At 38.5% G+C, this 20,241-nt stretch overlaps 1 protein-coding gene across 3 annotated transcripts in view; it reads right to left on the minus strand.

Moving 5' to 3' along the window:
* Nucleotides 1-20,241, minus strand: part of LOC126175870 (enoyl-CoA delta isomerase 1, mitochondrial-like) — a 61,393-nt gene that overhangs the window by 39,811 nt on the left and 1,341 nt on the right. For all 3 annotated transcript variants that reach the window (XM_049922890.1, XM_049922889.1, XM_049922891.1), the window contains exons 3-4: nt 13,473-13,597; nt 2,168-2,314 (exon numbers count right to left, since the gene is read on the minus strand). In XM_049922890.1, the coding sequence (XP_049778847.1) occupies nt 2,168-2,314; nt 13,473-13,597 (272 nt within the window). The remainder of the gene's footprint in view (nt 1-2,167; nt 2,315-13,472; nt 13,598-20,241) is intronic.

Here is a 20,241-nt window from a genome sequence, read left to right on the forward strand (position 1 = left end):
AAATAAAATAAGAGAAATCAGAGCTCGAACAGAAAGGTTTAGGTGTTCGTTTTTCCTGTGCGCTGTTCGGGAGTGGAATGGTAGAGAGATAGTATGATTGTGGTTCGATGAACCCTCTGCCAAGCACTTAATGTGAATTGCAGAGTAATCATGTAGATGTAGATGTAGATCTCTAGAAATCTATTTGAGAGTGCCACTCTGCACACTTAAAGCCCATACATACTGAATAGACTTTCAGATATATAACTCATACTTTTCAAGTAGTTGGACTGTGTCTCCCTGAATGACAAGGGTTCATCAGAGACAAAGGTACCATCATAAAAGCCCTACGGAACTATGATGGAACTGTCTTGTTCTCTTAAGTACAAAAACGATACAACATAAAGAGTGAGCTTCCCCCTGCAACTGCCTGTTAACAACACTGTAGTGTACAGCAAAGTATCATTGCCAAGTGACTGTCGGAGGGTACAGGATGACTTGAACGAATTTCTGTACAGTGTGATGAATGGAAGTTAGCTCTAAATAAGAGAAAATTTAAGTTAATGCACATGAGTAGGAATACAAATGTGCACACAGTATTAATATTGTGCTGCTTAACACAGTTAGGCCAATTAAATATATAGGCGTAATGTTGGAAAGCAACATTAAATGGAACAAGTGCATAAGGTTGGTTGTAACGAAGGCAAATGGGTGACTTTAGGTTATTGAGAGAATTGTGGGAAAGTATAGCTCCATTTATAATCTAGAACACATACAGAGCATTTTTGTGACCATCCTTAAGTACTGTTAGAGTGTTTTGGATCCCCAGCAGGTCAGCTTAAAAGAGGGCATTGAAGAAACTCAGAGATGCTACTAGGTTTGTTGTCAGTGAATTAGATCAATGTGCGAATATTACAGAAATGCCCCATGAACTCGACTAGGAATACCTGGAGGGAATAAGATCTTTTTTTTTTTTTGTTGAAACATTATTAACAAAGTTTAGAGAACTGGTATTTGCCACAGACTGCAGAATGATTCTACTGCACTCAAAATAAATAATGCATAAGGACCATGAAAATAAGATAAATTATGGTCTGAATGGAATCATCTAAACAGTTGTTTTTCCTTCTTTCTATTGGAAGTGGAACCGGAAAGGGTAATAATGACACAAGGTAATCCCATCATGCAATGTATGGTACCCTGAGGAGTATGCCTGTAGATGTCAATGTTAAACAATATTTCAATTGTGTCCAAAAGAGGTCTTCACTAACAGCTTCTAGAAGCTTTATAGACATTGCCAAAGTGCATAATGAGTGATGGAGATTACACTGAAGATGAATAGAGATATCTTATGCTTTATAATATGATTCAACTTTTGTTGCTCCTTCCACACACTTTTCACTAATACCACATCTCATTATCATTCTTTGTTACTCTTTCTTTATTGTTACCTGGTCATTGCATTTCAGTTGTCTGGACGAAGACTAGTTGGATAAACAGAGAGAGATTTCATCAAATGTGAAGTAGTACTCGAGCCTGTCCAGTAACATTTTAACTAGTGCATATTTATCTTATTTTCATGGTCCTTATGCATTATGTATATTGAGTGCAGTAGAATCATTCTGCAGTCTGTGGCAAATACCAGTTCTCTAAACTTTGTTAATAACGTTTCAAAAAAATCTTATTCCCTCCAGGTATTCCTAGTCGAGTTCATGGGGCATTTCTGTAATATTCGCACATTGATCTAATTCACTGACAACAAACCTAGTAGCATCTCTGAGTTAACTAGTGCATATTTCATTGTATGAATTTGTGACTGCAATATATGAGTTAAGATATTGATAAGCAACTTTCCACAAGACTGAGGAAAACACTTGAAAAGGTACTTTTACAAATTGTTGCAGATAGGCATCTCATCTCTTTTAGGTTACTTCTATCAATCAAATCACACTATCTTCCTGTGTGTATAAGAGAAATAATGTACATGTAAGCCTGAGTTTTTATATTTAAAAAAAAAAAAAAAACATTGTAATCACAGCTCCAACAAGAAGTAAAAATTTAGAACAGAAAAGGCTGTACTATTATCATGATAATTTTGTACAAAATAAAATTAGATAGTTGTTTGGTTTTAACAGAATGGGAAAAAAAATGTGTTGGGTTATGAAAAACAATAGTATATCATACTAACATTTATAGCAGCAACAGTTGGGTACGGAGTACTATAAAGTTTCAGCCACATGTCTTGCAGTGCCGTCCAGAATGCTCTCACTCTATCTGCTTTTGGCCTGTACATTTCCATAATATCCAAACCAGCACTGAAAACTGTGGGGAAAGCCTAAAAACCAACACAGATTAAAGCCTTAAAATTTTATTTGTACATAACATATACGAGTACTTTATGAACAAAGACAAGTAAGTTGCCACAGGTACAAAATTAAAGCTACGATAAGAACTACTCAGAATGCATGAGTGTATAAGTAATTCCTGATTTTGTTCTGTTCTCCAGCAACATTTGGATGTTTATGACATGGTAGATGATGTCATAATTCAGTCCACACTTGCATAAATATTAATGACTACAGTCTTCTAACACTTGCATAGTAATAGGACAAACAACTGTTTCAGTTATAGGAAATCATAAGATAAAAGCATAAAGGAATGTTTCTCAGTACAGAGTAGTGTCTAACAGAAAATTTTATACAATTCTCAGATACAGTGCAACAGATATCTTCCCATCTGTAAACATTATCTTTTAGCACACTCAATGGATGTAAATAATGTAATACATTCCAAAAACATTAATAGCCCCCAGCCCCCATGGAACTTGTTATCAGCCTACTATTGCAAACCACAAGTAATACAACAAAGTGCTAGTTTTGAATGTCCTGTTAGTAGAAAATCTACTTTTCCCACAATATCGTAGACCATCGACGGCAGTGAGTGATGTGAATAAGGAGACCATTGATCAAATCATCCAAAATGACAGATGTGAGACAACATGACAGCTTGCTGAAATGACTTGTTTGTCATTGGGTAATTTTGGTATCACTAGTACAGAAAAACCTGTGAACATTGGGTGCCTAGATTATTGACAAGAGAAATGAATACAATGAGGAAGAATGTGTGTGAGAGTCTCATGAAGACCTTTACTGAAGAATGGAAACAGTGTTTTGATGGCGTCATTACGCTGGATGAAAATATGGTTGTTTTTGACCGAACCTAAGAGCAAAACTCAATCCATGGAGTGGCGTCATCCGGGTTCCCCTCAGAAGAAGGGACCAAGACTTTCACTAACAGCAGGCCGAAAGGTAATAGCCTCCTTCTTCTGGGATCAGTGTGGTGTCATTTTCATTGACATTTTGGAACCTGGCTCCACAATTAACTGGGACCATTACTGTTTGTCATTGGACAAGCTGCAACGGACCATTAAGACCCACAGACCACAGCTTCAGGGTCCGACTACACCATGACAACGCCAAACCCCATACAGCCGTTATGACACAGGAGAAAATCAGGGAAATGGGTTGGAAAATTGTTCTTCATCCTCCCTACAAGCTGGACTTGGTTCCGTCTGATTTTTACCTCTTTGGTCATCTGAAGGCCCACCTGCGCGGCAAAACATTTGATAGTGAGAAATACCTTATTTCCTGTGTCAAGCAATGGTATAAAAGTCAATCCCCAGAATTTTACCAAAGTGCATTTACATCATGGAAAGAATGTTGGGCCAGATGCATAACAGCTGATGGAGGCTACATTGAGTAGGCTCAATGTTCCAAGCATATTCACAAAAAATTTCATTCTTCTCCTAAAGAAAAAATTGATTATTAGAGATGAGTGTGCAAAACTTTCTGAATGCACTTTGTATTATCTCAGAACACAAACTGATATGACTAAATTATAAAGCAACCAGGCAGCTAGCTGGTGTCAGAAAGTGAGAAGAGGGGCCCCTATACACAGCAGTTGATCAACAATGTTGTTGCGTATCATTCACTATCATTGAAATGAGTATCTCACATTGGATTAAAAGCAATAGAGCATTCATGTCAATTGAAACAACATAAGGTACAATTTACTAAATAAATACATTATTATTTCATGAGGAAGGATTGCATCAAGATTCAAAGCCATCAACAAATGCACTGGTAGAGTTGTCAAAGTGCTGTCACTCCAAGCACATGATTTTGTAATTTGGAAAAAGTAAAATGCTTCCAGAATGCTCTGAAGAGCATAGTTGGCTCGATTGTGGTCAAGTTATAGACAGTGAATTGATATTCCTCTTGAACCCATGTGGAATGCAACAAAGGAATTTCCTTATTTGTAATGTTCTGACCTCCTTCTACAAGCTGATCTTTATATAAAAGTACAGTGATATTGTGGTAATGGGTAGCTATAATTTTGTTAGTGGAGATCTAACTAACTTTCTTTGAGCCTGAATTTTTCTGCAAACTAAAAAGCAGATTTTTATGCAAAATAATGAAAAAAACTTGGTTGTGGCCTGGTGCAGCATCATCAATTTCAGTGGAAGTTATTCCAATTCTCAAATCAACAAAGGGTAATTATACAACATATTATTTTTGGAGTTTAACTTCCAAATGCCTCTATGTCAATATGACATTAGAGGAAAACTGAAAGTAGCAGTAATATCAGTGTAATGTTCCACAGACACATGGCACTGTCTATGTTTTGCTGCAGAGTAGCAATGGTCGATCACCGTTTTTATATAAATCCTGGTAATTACTTCAATATGTTTGAGGGACTTGTTATTTGTCATTCCGAATTCTTGAACTACAGCAATTTTCTAGTGCTACCTTCAATAATAAAGCATTATTCACTACAACGTTCATTGTGTGATCATCAAATGTTGAAGCGATTGTCACCGGTTTTTAAATTCTGACACTCTTAGCTTCCAATTTTGCCTGAGAGAAATGGAATGGATAGACTTGATTGCAATCAGTCACATCTTAGACACTGTCCTTTAGTTTGAAGATTGCCAACAATATTATGTATAGCATCCAATGAGCTTTTTGAGGATTTAATTTAGCACCCTTTCATCAAGAGCTCTTGAAACTAAACCCTTTCGGGAAAGAAATTTCTGGAATGAGGATGTTTGGCTGCTTTCCATAGAACAGTAGTGATGAACAAAACTACATACCAGCAGTGAAGGGACCAAAAGTGCTCTTAAAAATACATGTATTATGAGCATTAAAATCTTGAAAAGGAGAGCTGTAAGTAGAACTGTCCATGAAGGAAACTAATAACCTCAATTAGCAGATGGTCCTGATGATATGCATGTACATAAACTGCATCTATATTACTGAACCATCAAAACTGTCTTCAAATCCAGTTGCAGGCTGCAAGAAATTGATTTTCTGAGTTTCATGTAATCAGTGACTGAATTTAAAAATTTAAAATATTTTCGTAATTTACTCATTAAGAGGTACAATCTTGTGTTAAAGGTTCACCACAATAAGTAAAGTATTAAACACAAAATAATCGTACAAAATAGTTTATCGCTTCCTATACAGGGTGAGTCACCTAACGTTATCGTTGGATATATTTCGTAAACCACATCAAATACTGACGAACCGATTCCACAGACCGAACGTGAGGAGAGGGGCTAGTGTAATTGTTTAATACAAACCTTACAAAAACGCACGGAAGTATGTTTTTTAACACAAACCTACATTTCTTTAAATGGAACCACATTAGTTTTGCTAGCACATCTGAACATATAAACAAATACGTAATCAGTGCCGTTTGTTGCATTGTAAAATGTTAATTACATCCGGAGATATTGTAACCTAAAGTTGACGCTTGGGACCTCCGACGTTCAGTTGCGTGTTGTAACAAACACGGGCCACGGTCGGCGAGCAGCATCTGCAGGGACATGTTTACGATGACAACCGTGTTTACGAGTGTGGCTATAGTGCACTGTTGTGGTTTGGTCTAGCTGTCGCAGTGTCTGCATGTAGTGCTTGCTGCTATTGTTATTCTGCATTCGTCTCCGCACGCAGACCAACTGTAGTACACCGTGTTACCAGACGTCTGTGATAGTGTAGTGTTGTAGGAACTGTGACCATGGTGTATTCGAACTCTGAAAAGGTGGAGATGATACTCATCTATGGCGAGTGTCGACGAAATGCAGCTGAAGCCTGCAGGGTGTATGCAGAACGGTACCTGGACAGAGAGCATCCAACGTGCCGCACATTGCAAAACATCTACCGCCAACTGTATGCAACAGGTATGGTCGTAGCACGCAAACGGGTCCGTAACAGGCCCATCACAGGAGAAGCGGGTGCAGTTGGTGTGTTAGCTGCTGCTGCCATGAACCCACACATTAGTACACGGGACATTGCGAGAGCCGGTGGACTGAGTCAAAGTAGTGTCATGCGCATACTGCATCGTCACCGCTTTCACCCGTTTCATGTGTCGCTACATCAGCAATTACATGGTGATGACTTTAATCATCGAGTGCAATTCTGTCAATGGGCATTAACAGAGAATGCATTGCAGTTCTACCTGTTTACCGATGAAGCGAGTTTCACAAACCACGGGGCAGTGAATCTACGGAACATTCATTACTGGTCCGTGGACAATCCTCGCTGGCTCAGGCAGGTAGAGCGACAGCGACCGTGGACTGTAAATGTATGGTGCGGAATCATTGGCGACCACCTCATGGGTCCTCACTTCAATGCAGGGGCCCAAACAGCTGCAACATACATTGCGTTTCTACAGAATGATCTGCCAACGTTGCTCGAAAATGTCCCACTGGCAATGCGTCGATGTATGTGGTATCAGCATGATGGTGCACCTGCACATTCCGCAATTAACACTAGGCTGACCCTTGACAGGATGTTCGATGGGCGTTTCATAGGACGTGGAGGACGCATAAACTGGCCAGCCCGTTCTCCTGATCTTACACCTCTGGACTTCTTTCTGTGGGGTACGTTAAAGGAGAATGGGTACCGTGTTGTGCCTACAACCCCAGAGGATATGAAACAACGTATTGTGGCAGCCTGCGGTGGCATTACACCAGATTTACTGCGGCGTGTACGACATTCATTACGCCAGAGATTGCAATTGTGTGCAGCAAATGATGGCCACCACATTTAACATCTATTGGCCTGACATGTCGGGACACACTCTATTCCACTCCGTATTTGAAAACGGAAACCACGTGTGTACGTGTACCTCACCCCTCATGGTAATGTACATGTGAGTCAGTGAAAAAGATCAATAAAAAGGTGTTAGCATGTGGACGTAATGTGCTGTTCCAGTCTCTTCTGTACCTAAGGTCCATCACCGTTCCCTTTGGATCCCTACGTAATTCGGTGCTCTCCGATACACACGTTTGAACAGCAGAGGAGTGGTACTCAAGCGTCAACTTTAGGTTACAATATCTCCGGATGTAATTAACATTTTACAATGCAACAAACGGCACTGATTACGTACTTGTTTATTTGTTCAGATGTGCTAACAAAACTAACGGGGTTCCATTAAAAAAAACGTTGGTTTGTGTTAAATAACGTACTTCCATGCATTTTTGTATGGTTTGTATTAACCAATTACACTAGCCCCTCTCCTCAAGTTCGGTCTGTGGAATCGATTCGTCAGTATTTGATGTGGTTTACGAAATATATCCAGTGGTAATGGTAGGTGACTCACCCTGTATATTCTTTGTTCATGCGGTAAAACTTCAGCAACAGTCACAAAATTTTAATTTATGACCTCTTTATTACTAACTTACTTCACAATACAATTTGCAGACAGTATACACATGTACCACTGTGTGTACCTGTAAAAGTATATTGTCATATGACATGTAGTTCAGAAGATTTGATCTCATAAACAATGAGATGCGTGAAAAACTAGCTTTTCTTAAAAAAGGAGGGCAAACTACCCAAACTCTTTCCAAGAGATTGTATCATTAAACTGTAATTTAAGACACTGCTTTTATAATTTACTTTTGCTACAATCGTGTCTAAAATAAACAGTTGGACACTATGCACTGTTTGTCAAAAAGGACTTATAAGAACATACAAAGAGGTCATTCCATGTCAAATTCTCTAATTTCGGAACTTTTCCCTGCTTGATGGTCATGGATTTCGGTGAAATTTGATGTGAACATTCACACATCTGCAATGAACACTGGGGAAGTTTAACATTTTTAGGAGCAATACTGGCCGAGATATAGTCATTTGTTTAACGCTGTGCATAAATTGTGCAGAGCAAGCGTGACTTTCCGGTGACAGCTTTTAAATCTTGAGCAATAGTTTGTTGAAGGAAATGAAATTTGGCCATATTGTACAACTTTATGCATTGTCTTAAGAATAAAATGAAAAGAATTTTATGAGTGATGTTCAATGAGAAAATTTTAAGCAAAATCACCCAAAAAATATCTAAGTTTGTCTTCATATATCTCAAAGACTAAAGATATGATGACAGTGAATTTGAAATGTAGTAACTTGACAAAACAAGATTTTCAAATATAAATTTACACTTTTGTTCCACTTTCCAATAGTTAATAAATTAAGTGCAAAGTTGGATTTTGCAAAAATGGTCAAAAAGGTGGTATTTTCACATGAGTCTGCAAAAAAAGTGTTCTATAAAACTCTCCAAACTGGGCTCATTAGGAAGGCCATAGTTTTGAACCACAAAGCAAAGTGTAGTTTATTATCCAACATGGTCTAACAATGCTACATAAATTGAATCGAAGTTTCAAACAAAAATCACAGAACAAAAAAATGTGAACTTAAAATGCTTATATCTTTTAGAGTTAACGAATGTAGAACATGAAACTTAATATGCACTAGCTCATGGAAGAAGGATGTGGAATATAAAATTTCATTCACCTGTTATTTTCTAATAATTTACAAATCTGTCAAAAAGATGATGACTTTTTCAAACAGTGAAAATGTGACTCCTCTTTTACAAATACCATTTTCTATTAAAGCTCCAAAACAAGTTTTGTGCAAGACAATGTGTTTGAAGCTCCTCGACCCCCCTCAGAACAGTGGGTTTAATTTCTAACATGTGCTATCAATGTTACATAAATTGAGGCAAAGTAGCTGGAAAAATCATGCTGTGAATAAAGTTTTGACTTTGGCTCTTACAGCTCATTAATTAAAGGCATGTTAAACATGAAACTTTGGACACAACAACCAAGCAACATAAGGTTTTCCAACACAAAACATCGTCATTCACATACTGCTTTCCAAATTCCTACAAAATCAGTTTATTATATCCAACATAACTGATACACGGAATTTAAACTGGAAACATGTTTCTTGATAGAACTGTGTTGAATGTGCCCAGTTTTGAGTCTTTAGCTAAATATTAACGACAACACAAAAAATACTTCTACAAAGTATCTTCCGAATGGCTCTAAGCACTATGGGACTTAACATCCGAGGTCATCAGTCCCCTAGAACTTACAACTACTTCTAACTAATCTAAGGACATCACACACATCCATGCCCGAGGCAGGATTTGAACCTGCGACCGTAGCGGTTGCGCGGTTCCAGACTGTGGCGCCTAGAACCGCTCGGTCACCAGGGCCGGCAAAGTATCTTCCAAAATGAATCAATTAACATTACAGATATTAAATACTTCTTCAGAAAATTTACTGTGGTAACAATGGCTATTCTTGAACACTATATTAGAAAACACAGTCTTACAAAATGTCAATAATTGGAACACAAATAATCAAGCGCTTGCTGGATGAGATTACTGGTACAACAAAAGTTAAAGTTCCGACTACGGAACACACTCATTGTGAACGCCAAGTCCGTGTCTAGCACCAGTAGTGAAAAAATTAATGTTCCTGGCTACAATCCCAAAATGATGACAAAGCCTAGATGCACCAAGCTAGCAGAGTCCAGTCCCCAGGGGCGTGACGGCGTGGCTGAAGAGCGGCGGTTGACGGTGATCTGGGCGGTGACAGCGGCGGCAGATCTGGTGAAGATAATTTGTTCTAGGCTGGTGATGTCATTGCCCCCAGGAAAGCTTAAACCCTCGATGTGTAGAGTACTACATCTTTGTGACTGGTTGGGTTGCGGACTTAGATTTTGGTGCAGCCACCGGTGTTGCCCCCTGATGGACTACTTGCTAACCCTATGTCCCTGCCCAACTTCGAGTGGAGCTGAGGGTGTTTGAATTTTGTGGCCAACAGAATCTGGCCATTGGCATTCCATAGTAGATGTGCCACAGTACAGTTCAAAAATATTTTCTGTAAATGGAATTCAATTTGCAGCCAGAAAATTTGTTTCCCACAACTGATTTCAAAACTAATCACAGTTGGAAGAACATGTTTTCAAGTGCACAGAAAATCATGTTTGAGTTCGTAATGTGCACTAACAATACTTGAAAATGACTGACAAATTTGAGGGAATGTACCATTGCAACAGACTACATTGCTGCAACCAGTTGTCCATATTTCATTGCATGTAATTCCTATTTTTAAATTGACTAGTAATATCTCACTATATTATGTTGGTCATGGTGAGATTGTCACTACCCATTCAAGAACATGAAGTGGGAACCCCAACACCACAGGGGTCATGCAGTACCAGCCATGGGTGGGTTTCTTCATCCCAGTTGCCAAGCCTGTAATTTGGTTTCCCATTTTAGGTTCCAAAGAACTATGAAATTATTAATTTAGATGCTGCTCAGGTGTTTCACTGGGAAAATTTGCAAGCTTTCAGAGCTTATTATGATAATTGGGGGGGGGGGGGGGGGGATGTTGTAAACTGTTTGTTGTTGCATTATTTCAGATCACTTGCAACATGTGTTTATTTGAACATTCATTGACTTTTTGTCGACTCAAACAAAGATCACAAAAATCTATTACTACACTGATGCCTCAGCTGCACAATATAAAAATTATAAGAATTTTGAAATCTGTGTAGCCACAAAAATGACTTCAAAATTGATATGGAATAGAACATTTTTGGCACCAGCCACAGAAAATCACTTAAGCTCAGAACGCATCAGCACAGTGTATAACAACACTGTACTATGTTGCCAGAGTATCTAGTGCAACCGTGCTCATGTCTGACATTCACAGAGTTGTTACCTGGCTGTTACAACATCTGTATGTACGATAATGGATGGTTGATCAGCAACATTGTTATGCACTTCAAGAACAAAATAATACACCGATAAAATCTGTGTGTCCTCAAGGCCTGGCTCATTCATTTTATTGCCCCGAAAGACAGGATACTTGTTGGGTACCATAGCAACACCTCATTTCCAAACTCTTTTCCTTCAATATCATCATCTAGCTAACAGTATGAAGTTTCAGAAAATGAACAGCAGAAAGTGGCTCAAAAATACTGAGAAATGTAAACTGCAATGTTGAGAAGTTATAAATAAAAACTGACATTACTTTTTGCTTGCCACCTATGGGAGGTACTGCTACATATTTGGATGTCAGAGATAAGGTACTAAACAAATGGCTTTATAAGCAGACAAGTACCACCGCAAGGCTTTGGAATGTAAATTAAGAAACCAAATTACAGATTTGGGAACCTGGCTGAAGAAAACCACTCATGGCTGGTATTGCATAGGGTTGTTGGCTCATCATCTTAAACCATGGACCAACACAATAAAGATAGAAATCACATGCAACGAAACACAGACCACAGGTTGCTGGAATGTAGCCTGTTGCTGTGGTACATTCCCTCAAATGTGTCCACCAGTTTCACAGGTATTGTTAGCGCACACTGGAGAATCAAATGTGATTTTTTGGATGCTTGAAAACACACTCTTCCAACTGTGATTAGCTTGAAATCAATCATGGAAAACAGTTGCTCTAAAAGCAAGTCGAATGTGCTATATTTCTGTGATTTTTATGGAAATCAATTTTGAACTGCTTTTGTAAGACTTTGGAAAGCAGTATGTGAATAATATTCTCTATTGGGAAACCTTATGTTGCTTCGTTGATGTGTCCACATTTCTTGTTTATCACACCTTTAATCAACAACGTATAAGAAGCCAAAGTTAAAACTTATTCACAGTGTGATTTTTCTGGATACTTTGCCTCAATTTATGTAGCATTGCTAGCTCATGTTGGAAATTATACCCACTATTCTGGGATGGGAGGAGGGGTGGGAGGGGGGGGGGAGCACTTAAAATGTTTTGAATGACACTGGTTTTCATACTTTAATAGAAAATGCTATTGGTAAAAGACATGTCACATATATTCTATTTTCACTATTTCACGAAAATCATCATCTTTTCGACGAATTTGTAAGTTATTGGACAATAGTAGATGAATGAAATTTTGTATTGCACATCCTTGTGCTACTTAAGCTATTGTGTCCTAAATTTCATTTTGGCATGCGTTATGTACTCTATGAGATATAAGAATCCAAAGTTCACATTTTTTTCTTGCCATGACTTCGGCACCCAATTTTGATTCAAATTATCTAGCATTGTTAACCCACACTGGATAATCAAATACACTTTGTTTTTCAGTTCAAACCATCGTCTTCCTGATGAGACCAAATTGGAGAGAATTATAGAACACTTCTTGGCAAAATCATGTCAAAAATACCACATATTTCACCTTTTTACAAAGTCTTCAAATTTGCACTTAATTTATTTAGTATTGGAAAATGGTACATAAATAAAAATTTATATTTCAAAATTGTGTGTTAATGCCTGAGATATAACAGCTCATATTCATCAGAAATTCATATTCACTTTGCACAGTCATGCATGGAGTCCAACAAATAACTACATCTCCGCCAGTACTGCTTTGACAAATGTTAAACTTCACCAATATTCATTGGGGACATGTGCAAATGTTCACATACAATTTGAAAGAAATCTGAGATGGTCAAGCAGGGAGGCCTAGGTGAGCTGACAAGGAATTACCCAAAGGGATCGTCACTTTTTTAGTTTACTATTTCTGATTTTCAGATTTTCATAAATCTGTGTGTGAATAATCCATATCTAATAAAACCAACATAATTACGGTTTTGAGTCTTCAATCATTAAGGTTTTACGTGCTTAACATATATATTTAACACATTAACTCCGTTGTTTAGTATATGACACTTGAAGTTTGCTTTATAAAGGAAGTTCAGTTCTTTAAATAGCAGGGAAGGGGGGAGGGATTACTAATAGTTTTCAGAATTGCTGAGTCACAGTACATAATCATTTAAAACTAGATAATACTTGTGTAATTGAAGCTTCATGGAGAGGATGAAAATGACACAGTGAAAAGCAAACTTTTAACACCTTTTAAGAGGCATTTGACCTCAAAATGTTAACATTTATAGGCAGTGCACCTGAAGCTAATAAAATATTAGTCATGCTACATAACTACACTCTTCTACATCGCAATGACATTCAAGTTTCAGGAAAGTTTATATTAAGGTAAATATTACTTGCAACATTAAAAATTTCTACATGCATGCAAAATGGCTCATCTGTATTATAAACAAAATATATCTGTGTCCAATCAGCAGAAAACTGTTGAAACTTACTGAAGTGAGAATCATGCCTCTCGATTTATTTTTCTCTAGAGACTCTAAAGTGCTAGTCAGTTCTTGGATCAGTTCTAAATTCAAGCCATTCACCGGAGGCCTCCCCATTGTGACAGTGGCAACACCTGTAACAGTTATGTAATAATAATCTACTTCTGCAAACTCTATATTCTGCAGGTATCTTCTTACATTTCCTTTTCAGATTGCCCCAATCTTCATATAATATAGTATTGAATTTCAACGGAAGGAAAGAACACAAAATATTTTAGTCCTTATAATACAATGTCATTTCAAGAAACTATGCATTAAAACTGACAAACACATTAAAACCAGAAAATAATAACATTTTCAGGAACTCTATGGTTGTACATCATGTAACACTGCTCATCTCCTCTCTCTGCAATTCCACACAACAGTCCTTCACAACAAATTCAGTTCACTGTACCAATTTGATGAGATCACTTAATAAAAAAAGGAACAATGCAACACACCAAGCTGTTCTCTACTGTGTGAAAATCTATAATATTGAGGTAAAAAATGTGTGATGAGCTTTTTGACAATTTTGGAAAATATCATATACCAAAAAATCATGGATTTGCTCCTCAAATCATTTCTGCAGAAGCTAACAAAGAATCTTAACACTTGAAATTAGTCACCTAGTTCTGTAAAACACTGTTCAGAATTAAATTCCACAGTTTGACAATATGAGATAATATACCAGTATAAGATTATCAGAGTTGCTGATACCTGGAAAGTATTTCAGCAGGTTTTCAGTATACGAGTTATTCACAGAATTTTTTTTTCCATGTATTTTACTAATCAGACATTAAAAGCTATAAATTTAACATAAGATTACAGAACGAGTTTGTTGAGAAAACTATCTACGGAAGTAAGACAAAAAGACTCTCCAGCGATATGCAATTATCCTTGGCAATATAAGGGTTAGTACACTTGTCTTTGTCGATCCTTGGCAATATAAGGGGTAGTACAATTGTCTTTGTCACCAAAATCATGGTTATACACTTGTCCTGGTTACCAAAATAAATTTGTTTCTTTATCATTTGATGACACGTTTCAGGAGAACTCCATCATCAGATCTGTTAAAATTCATAAAAAGTTTTTTGTCATTTTCTACTCTTTCTACTTTGGGCAGTGAGGGTGTTACCCAATGGAGTAGGAAGTGACTAGATACTTTGTGTCTATAACATTTAGAAAAATTACATTAACTTCACTGTTAGCCCCAGAGATGTGTAACAGGAATGTCCTTGTTTATAAGTAACATGTCAGAAGAGACCTGGGACTGACAGTGATGCTGTTAGCTCAGTTGCAGCTAGTTTGGGCCGAGTTTAATCTCTTACAAAACAGAAAATGCAAGAACCAATCTGACATTTTTGCTACACTTGTGGTAAAGTTACAACATCAGAAATAAAAAAAGCCCTATTCATTATAACATATCTCCCATACTTGCATGTTATGCTTGCACACACACACACACACACACACACACACACACACACACACACACACACACACACACTGCAAAACAGCACTGAAAGTTTGTAATGCTGGACACAAAGAAAAACAAAGTAAATATTATAGTTTGGAAGAAAGATAAGGACTGTATTACTGACTAATCTATTGATGGCAAGCTGAAATGATAAGTTACTTTTAAAAGTAATCATTATCAGTTACGATGCTCCTTTTCTTAACTGAATTAAAATACAAGATCTCTTTTCTGTCTTAAATTTTAAAGTAATGTACATTTGTCAGGAACAAACTTAAAAAAAGGGTCCTTGCATCAAGTATATAGATATGCCATGTGAAATGAAGCCAGCGGTTCATAAACTAGGAATCTTAAATTTTCAAAAAACACATAACTTCAGTAACTGATGATGAGCAAACAAGGCAGTGACTTCAGTGAGATATAAGAAAACACTTCAAAAACAAGTCAGATCAACACCCTTGATTGTTATCTCCAGAAATAACGCTCCAGTGGTAACAAAATTGTGAAGAGTAGCTCTGACAATATTTCACAAAAGACTGCTAACACTTCCTTGCTTTATTACCACAATGCCACTTCTCTTATTGAAGCTTAGAGTATCACATATAATTCTACAGAACTGTACCTCTTTATTAACTCTTCAAATACAAGGTTAAAGCTATTCTACTTCACAACAATAACATAAGCATCTCTGTTCTAATAGTGGCAATTATTTAAAAACATTCCAGATTTGCTATCTTCTTTCAGATATGAGCAATACAACAGAATGATTGGTGAAGATGTGAAGGTGTGGCTGTTCCACTTCATTATTATAACAGTGTAATTTCTTGCACTCCTTTTAGGAGTAAATGCACTGAGAAATGAGCGCAAGAGCTGCAAGAAACTTATGGTAGCATCAGTAAAAAGTGCAGCTATGCATTTCACACAATATTTTTATTGCTCACATATGATGCATCAATTCTTTATTAACTTTAACCAATGGAAAATCTGCGATAGGTTGCTGCTCACCAAACAGATGAGCTTGGTTAGTGTGGATACAGAAGAGGTGTGGGATGGGGAGGGATAACAGGGAAAGAGTGGGCTGTCTGTAGAAGTAAGCAGCAAAGACAGGACAGTGTGCTCCTATGTGCAGCTTCAGGGGGCTTTGATGAGTTGTAGACAAAGGAGAAGAGAGAAGAAAAGAGGACAGATTAGGGGAACACAGAATATGTTGCAGAGAGAGTTCTCACCTGTGCAATTCATAGAAGTTGGTATTTGTGGGAAGAATCCAGATGGCACAGGCTGTGACTCAATTGTTGAAGTAAAGCACATCGTGTTGGGTGGTATGCTCAGCAACAGGATGGTTGTACATGTGGACAGATAGCCTGTTAGCGGTCACATCCACGTACGTGGGCCATGGAATGTTTCACCATAACTGAGATATTCTTTAACAATAATACAGAAAGTGAATATACATGTGTGGCATATACTTTGTCTACTCTTCCACAGAATCGGTTTGACATTAACACACTTGTTGTACCTTGGAACCAGTTCACGTTTACCCTATTCGACCAGGTCATGACAGCGCCCTTCAGGTTTTCAACAAATGTGAGCGTTTATGAGCAAGATGCTCCTTCAGTTTTGGAAACAGGAAAAGTCTGACCAATCCAGGGCCAGACTGTAGGGAGGATGCTTTAAGCTGTCCCGCCGAAAATCCTCATGTAACAAGGCTTGTGTCTGCCAAACAGTATGTGGAGGTTGACTGCCATGCAACACAACAATTCTACACAAGAGCTTGCCTCTTCGGTGGTACTGGATAGCCCAACAAAGACATTAGAGGGTAGCACAGTATGTATTACTACTGATTGTTGTATTGCAGGGCATGGAACCAACAAGTAGGATCCCTTCACTGTCCCAGAAAATAGAAGCCACCAGTTTTTGAGTTGATGCAGTTTGTTTGAATTTGTGTGGCTCCTGTTGCAACTGAGGATGATGCCACTCCACAGACTGTTGCTTCATTGTATGTGTATTATGAGAAACCCATGCTTCACCCTCTCTAACAGTCTAATCAATAAAGTTGTGGCCATAATGCTCAAAGAATGCTAATGCAGCACCCATTCTCATACCTTTCTGGTCACCCATGAGTGTGCATGGGGCCCACCGTGTTCAGATTTTTGTAGTACCTTAAGTGCTGAGTAACAACTTTATGCCAACTGAACCAGACACGTCCTGATGTTCCCACATGTCACTAATCATGAACTGTCAATTCCCTAAAATGACGTGACCCACCTTTTGTTTCAGTGCACCTGTGGTTTTTGAGGCATCCCTGATCTCTCTTCCTCACGAACATCTTTCTCCTATTCTTAAACATAAAGCACCACTTTCAGACACTGGCTGCATTCATTATACCTTCACCATAAATGGTAACAAGTCTGCGGTGAATGCCACAGGGTCTAACATTTTCCACCTGCAGTAAACAATCATCATCTTACACCTCACAGTCGGCGAGATTCACAATTGGCTCACCCATGGTCACAGCTGTCTCTGGACTTGCCACAGGACAAGGTCCGACTTATAACTACACACAGCAACTGTCCACATCACACCAAACACCAGAAACCGATGAGTGCCTGCCACAAGGCAGATGCATTGACTGTAAGCATAAACATTCCTTACCTTTTGGATTGGCCTCAGAGAATGCCACACAACAGTTGTAGCTAAGTCATTAAATCACTTGGCTGCTTTCACAGACAGTCCAGCCTTTGATGGGTTAGGAGATTCCTGTGACAGGACTAGATTAAATGATATGGGAGGATGTGTAGGGTAGATCTTGCATCTACATGTACTGCAGAGGTACGAGTTATGTGATAATCTGTTTCTGAACATAGTGAGGAAGGTAATTTTGGTTTGAGAAGGCATCAGTAAAACCCTTGGCTTTTTTGGAGAGGGACTACTTGTTACCACAACAGATGTGATGGCCATAGGTGGCAAGACTGTACTGAAGGTACTTCTTGGTGTGGAACTGGTGTCAGCCGTAGAAGTGGAGTTGTAGTCAGTGGCTGGTACTCATCCTCAGTCCAGATTATGAAGATCTTATCAATAAATATGAACCATGTGAGGGGTTTTGGATTGTGGGTGGGGAGTAAGGATTCTTTTAGAGGGACCATGAGTAGGTTGACATAGGATGGTACCACTTGGGTGCAGATGACTGTGCTGTGGAATTTGTTTGTAGGTGATGCCTTCAAAGGCAAAATGATTGTGGACTAGGTTATAGTTGGTCATGGTGACCAGGACGAAGGTTATAGGTTTGTTCTAATAGACTTTCCCTGCAATCCATTACAAGATTAATGTTTGACTTTAAATTACTTTATTAGGTTCAAAACTTCAGTCCCAGTTGCTAGGATGAATGCAATGGTATGATTTATTTGTGGATTTGTTTCACCAATTCATCTGCTACAGTTACAAAAAAATCTACTGAAGGTGTTTGCCATTTCTAGAGAATCCACATCACTTTTATCATCTTGCAGTGGGCAATGCTCACTCTCTCTTCCTCTCTCCCTCCACTTTGTCACTCTTCCGCTCACTCCATTTATGAAGGGTGATATGCCTTTTGAATAATTTTCCCTTTTCTCAGTAGCTGTCTTACTGCAGAAGGCTTTTATTTCTCTGATCAATCAGCAGTAGTCTTTCTTTTGGATTTTGTATAGAGTATTATGGCTTAAGTTTTTTTCTTTCATTCAAGTCATAATACAATTTTAATTTATTTTTTAGATGGGTTACCTCTCCAGACATCCAGATTTACTTCTTTTGGTACTTATTTTCAAGCTACGTAACAATATGATGATAATTAAATAAAGAGCAAAAAGCTGGTCCCATTTGGTATTTGTATCACTCTCAACATACGCTGATCAGCCAGAATATTATGATCACCTCCCTAATAGCTGGAATGTCCACCTTTGGCATGAACAATAGTGGAGACGTGGCATGGCGTGGAAGCAATGACACCTCGGAAGGTTGCTGGAGGGAGCTGACACCACGTGTGCACACACATCACCCTGTGGGAGGGGGAGCGGGGATGGATGTATTTGATTGGGTTCAGTTCTGGCGAGCTGGAGGGCCAGCAGATCAACTGGAATTCAACACAGTTTCCTCGAACCACTCCAACACACATCTGGCCTTGTGACATGGCACACTATCTTGCTGAAAATGCAACTGTTGTCAGGGAACATGGTTGTCATGAAGAAGTTTACGTTGTCTGCAACCAGTGTATGATACTCCTTGGCCACAATGGTGCCTTGCACAAATGCACAAACTCCACTGGATTCGTGGATGCTCACGTGAATGTTCCCCAGAGCATTACGGGGCTGCTGCCAGCTTGTCCTCATCCCACAGTACAAGTGTCAAGGAGCTGTTCCCCTGGAAGATGACAGTTTCGCACCATCCCATCAGCATGGTGAAGAAGGTACCAGGATTCATCAGACCATGCAATGCTATGCCACTGCATCAACGTCCAGTTCCGATAGACATGTACCCATTTCAGTCATGGGTAACGATGTCGTCATGTTAACAATGGCACATGCATGGGTTGCTGGTTTCAGAGGCCCATTGTTAGGAATTTTTGGTCACTGTGTGTTTAGAAACACTTACATTCGCCCCAGTATTAAAGTCTGATGTTATTTCTACCACTGTTCGCCACCTGTCCTGCTTCACCGGTCTGCCTATGTTCTCTCTCTCTCTCTCTCTCTCTCTCTCTCTCTCTCTCTCTCTCTCTCTCTGTGTGTGTGTGTGTGTGTGTGTGTGTGTGTGTGTGAGAGAGAGAGAGAGAGAGAGAGAGAGAGAGATCGCTTGGACAGGTTTACGTCGATAGGAGGTCGGTGGTCATAAAGTTCTGGCTGATCTGTGTACACTGCTTCCCTCTTCCCCATCACTGATATATTTTTTAATAGAATGAAATTTTGTGATTTACCTTGCCTTTTGTGCTCTCATGTTTCCTGTTCAGTTCCCTCAGTCTTTTTGTTACTATCACAACTGAAAAATGATCTTCTAGTCTGCAGTTTATTATCTGGGTGTCACAGTAGCATAAACATATATTTAATAGTATGAGATCAATAGTAATTTCACTACACTCAGTTACTATGATGCTCATTTATTTTTATCATTAGGATATATGTATGCAGTAAATTCAGTAGTATCTTTATGTTCTCTGTATTTTTTGAAGGCTTTTGTTCTCAATCTCTAAATCATCAAAATATTGGAGAGACACAGGCAGTCAAGAAACTAAATATGAAA

This window comes from Schistocerca cancellata, chromosome 3, assembly GCF_023864275.1.
Source record: "Schistocerca cancellata isolate TAMUIC-IGC-003103 chromosome 3, iqSchCanc2.1, whole genome shotgun sequence".
Classification (NCBI taxonomy): Eukaryota; Metazoa; Arthropoda; class Insecta; order Orthoptera; family Acrididae; genus Schistocerca; species Schistocerca cancellata.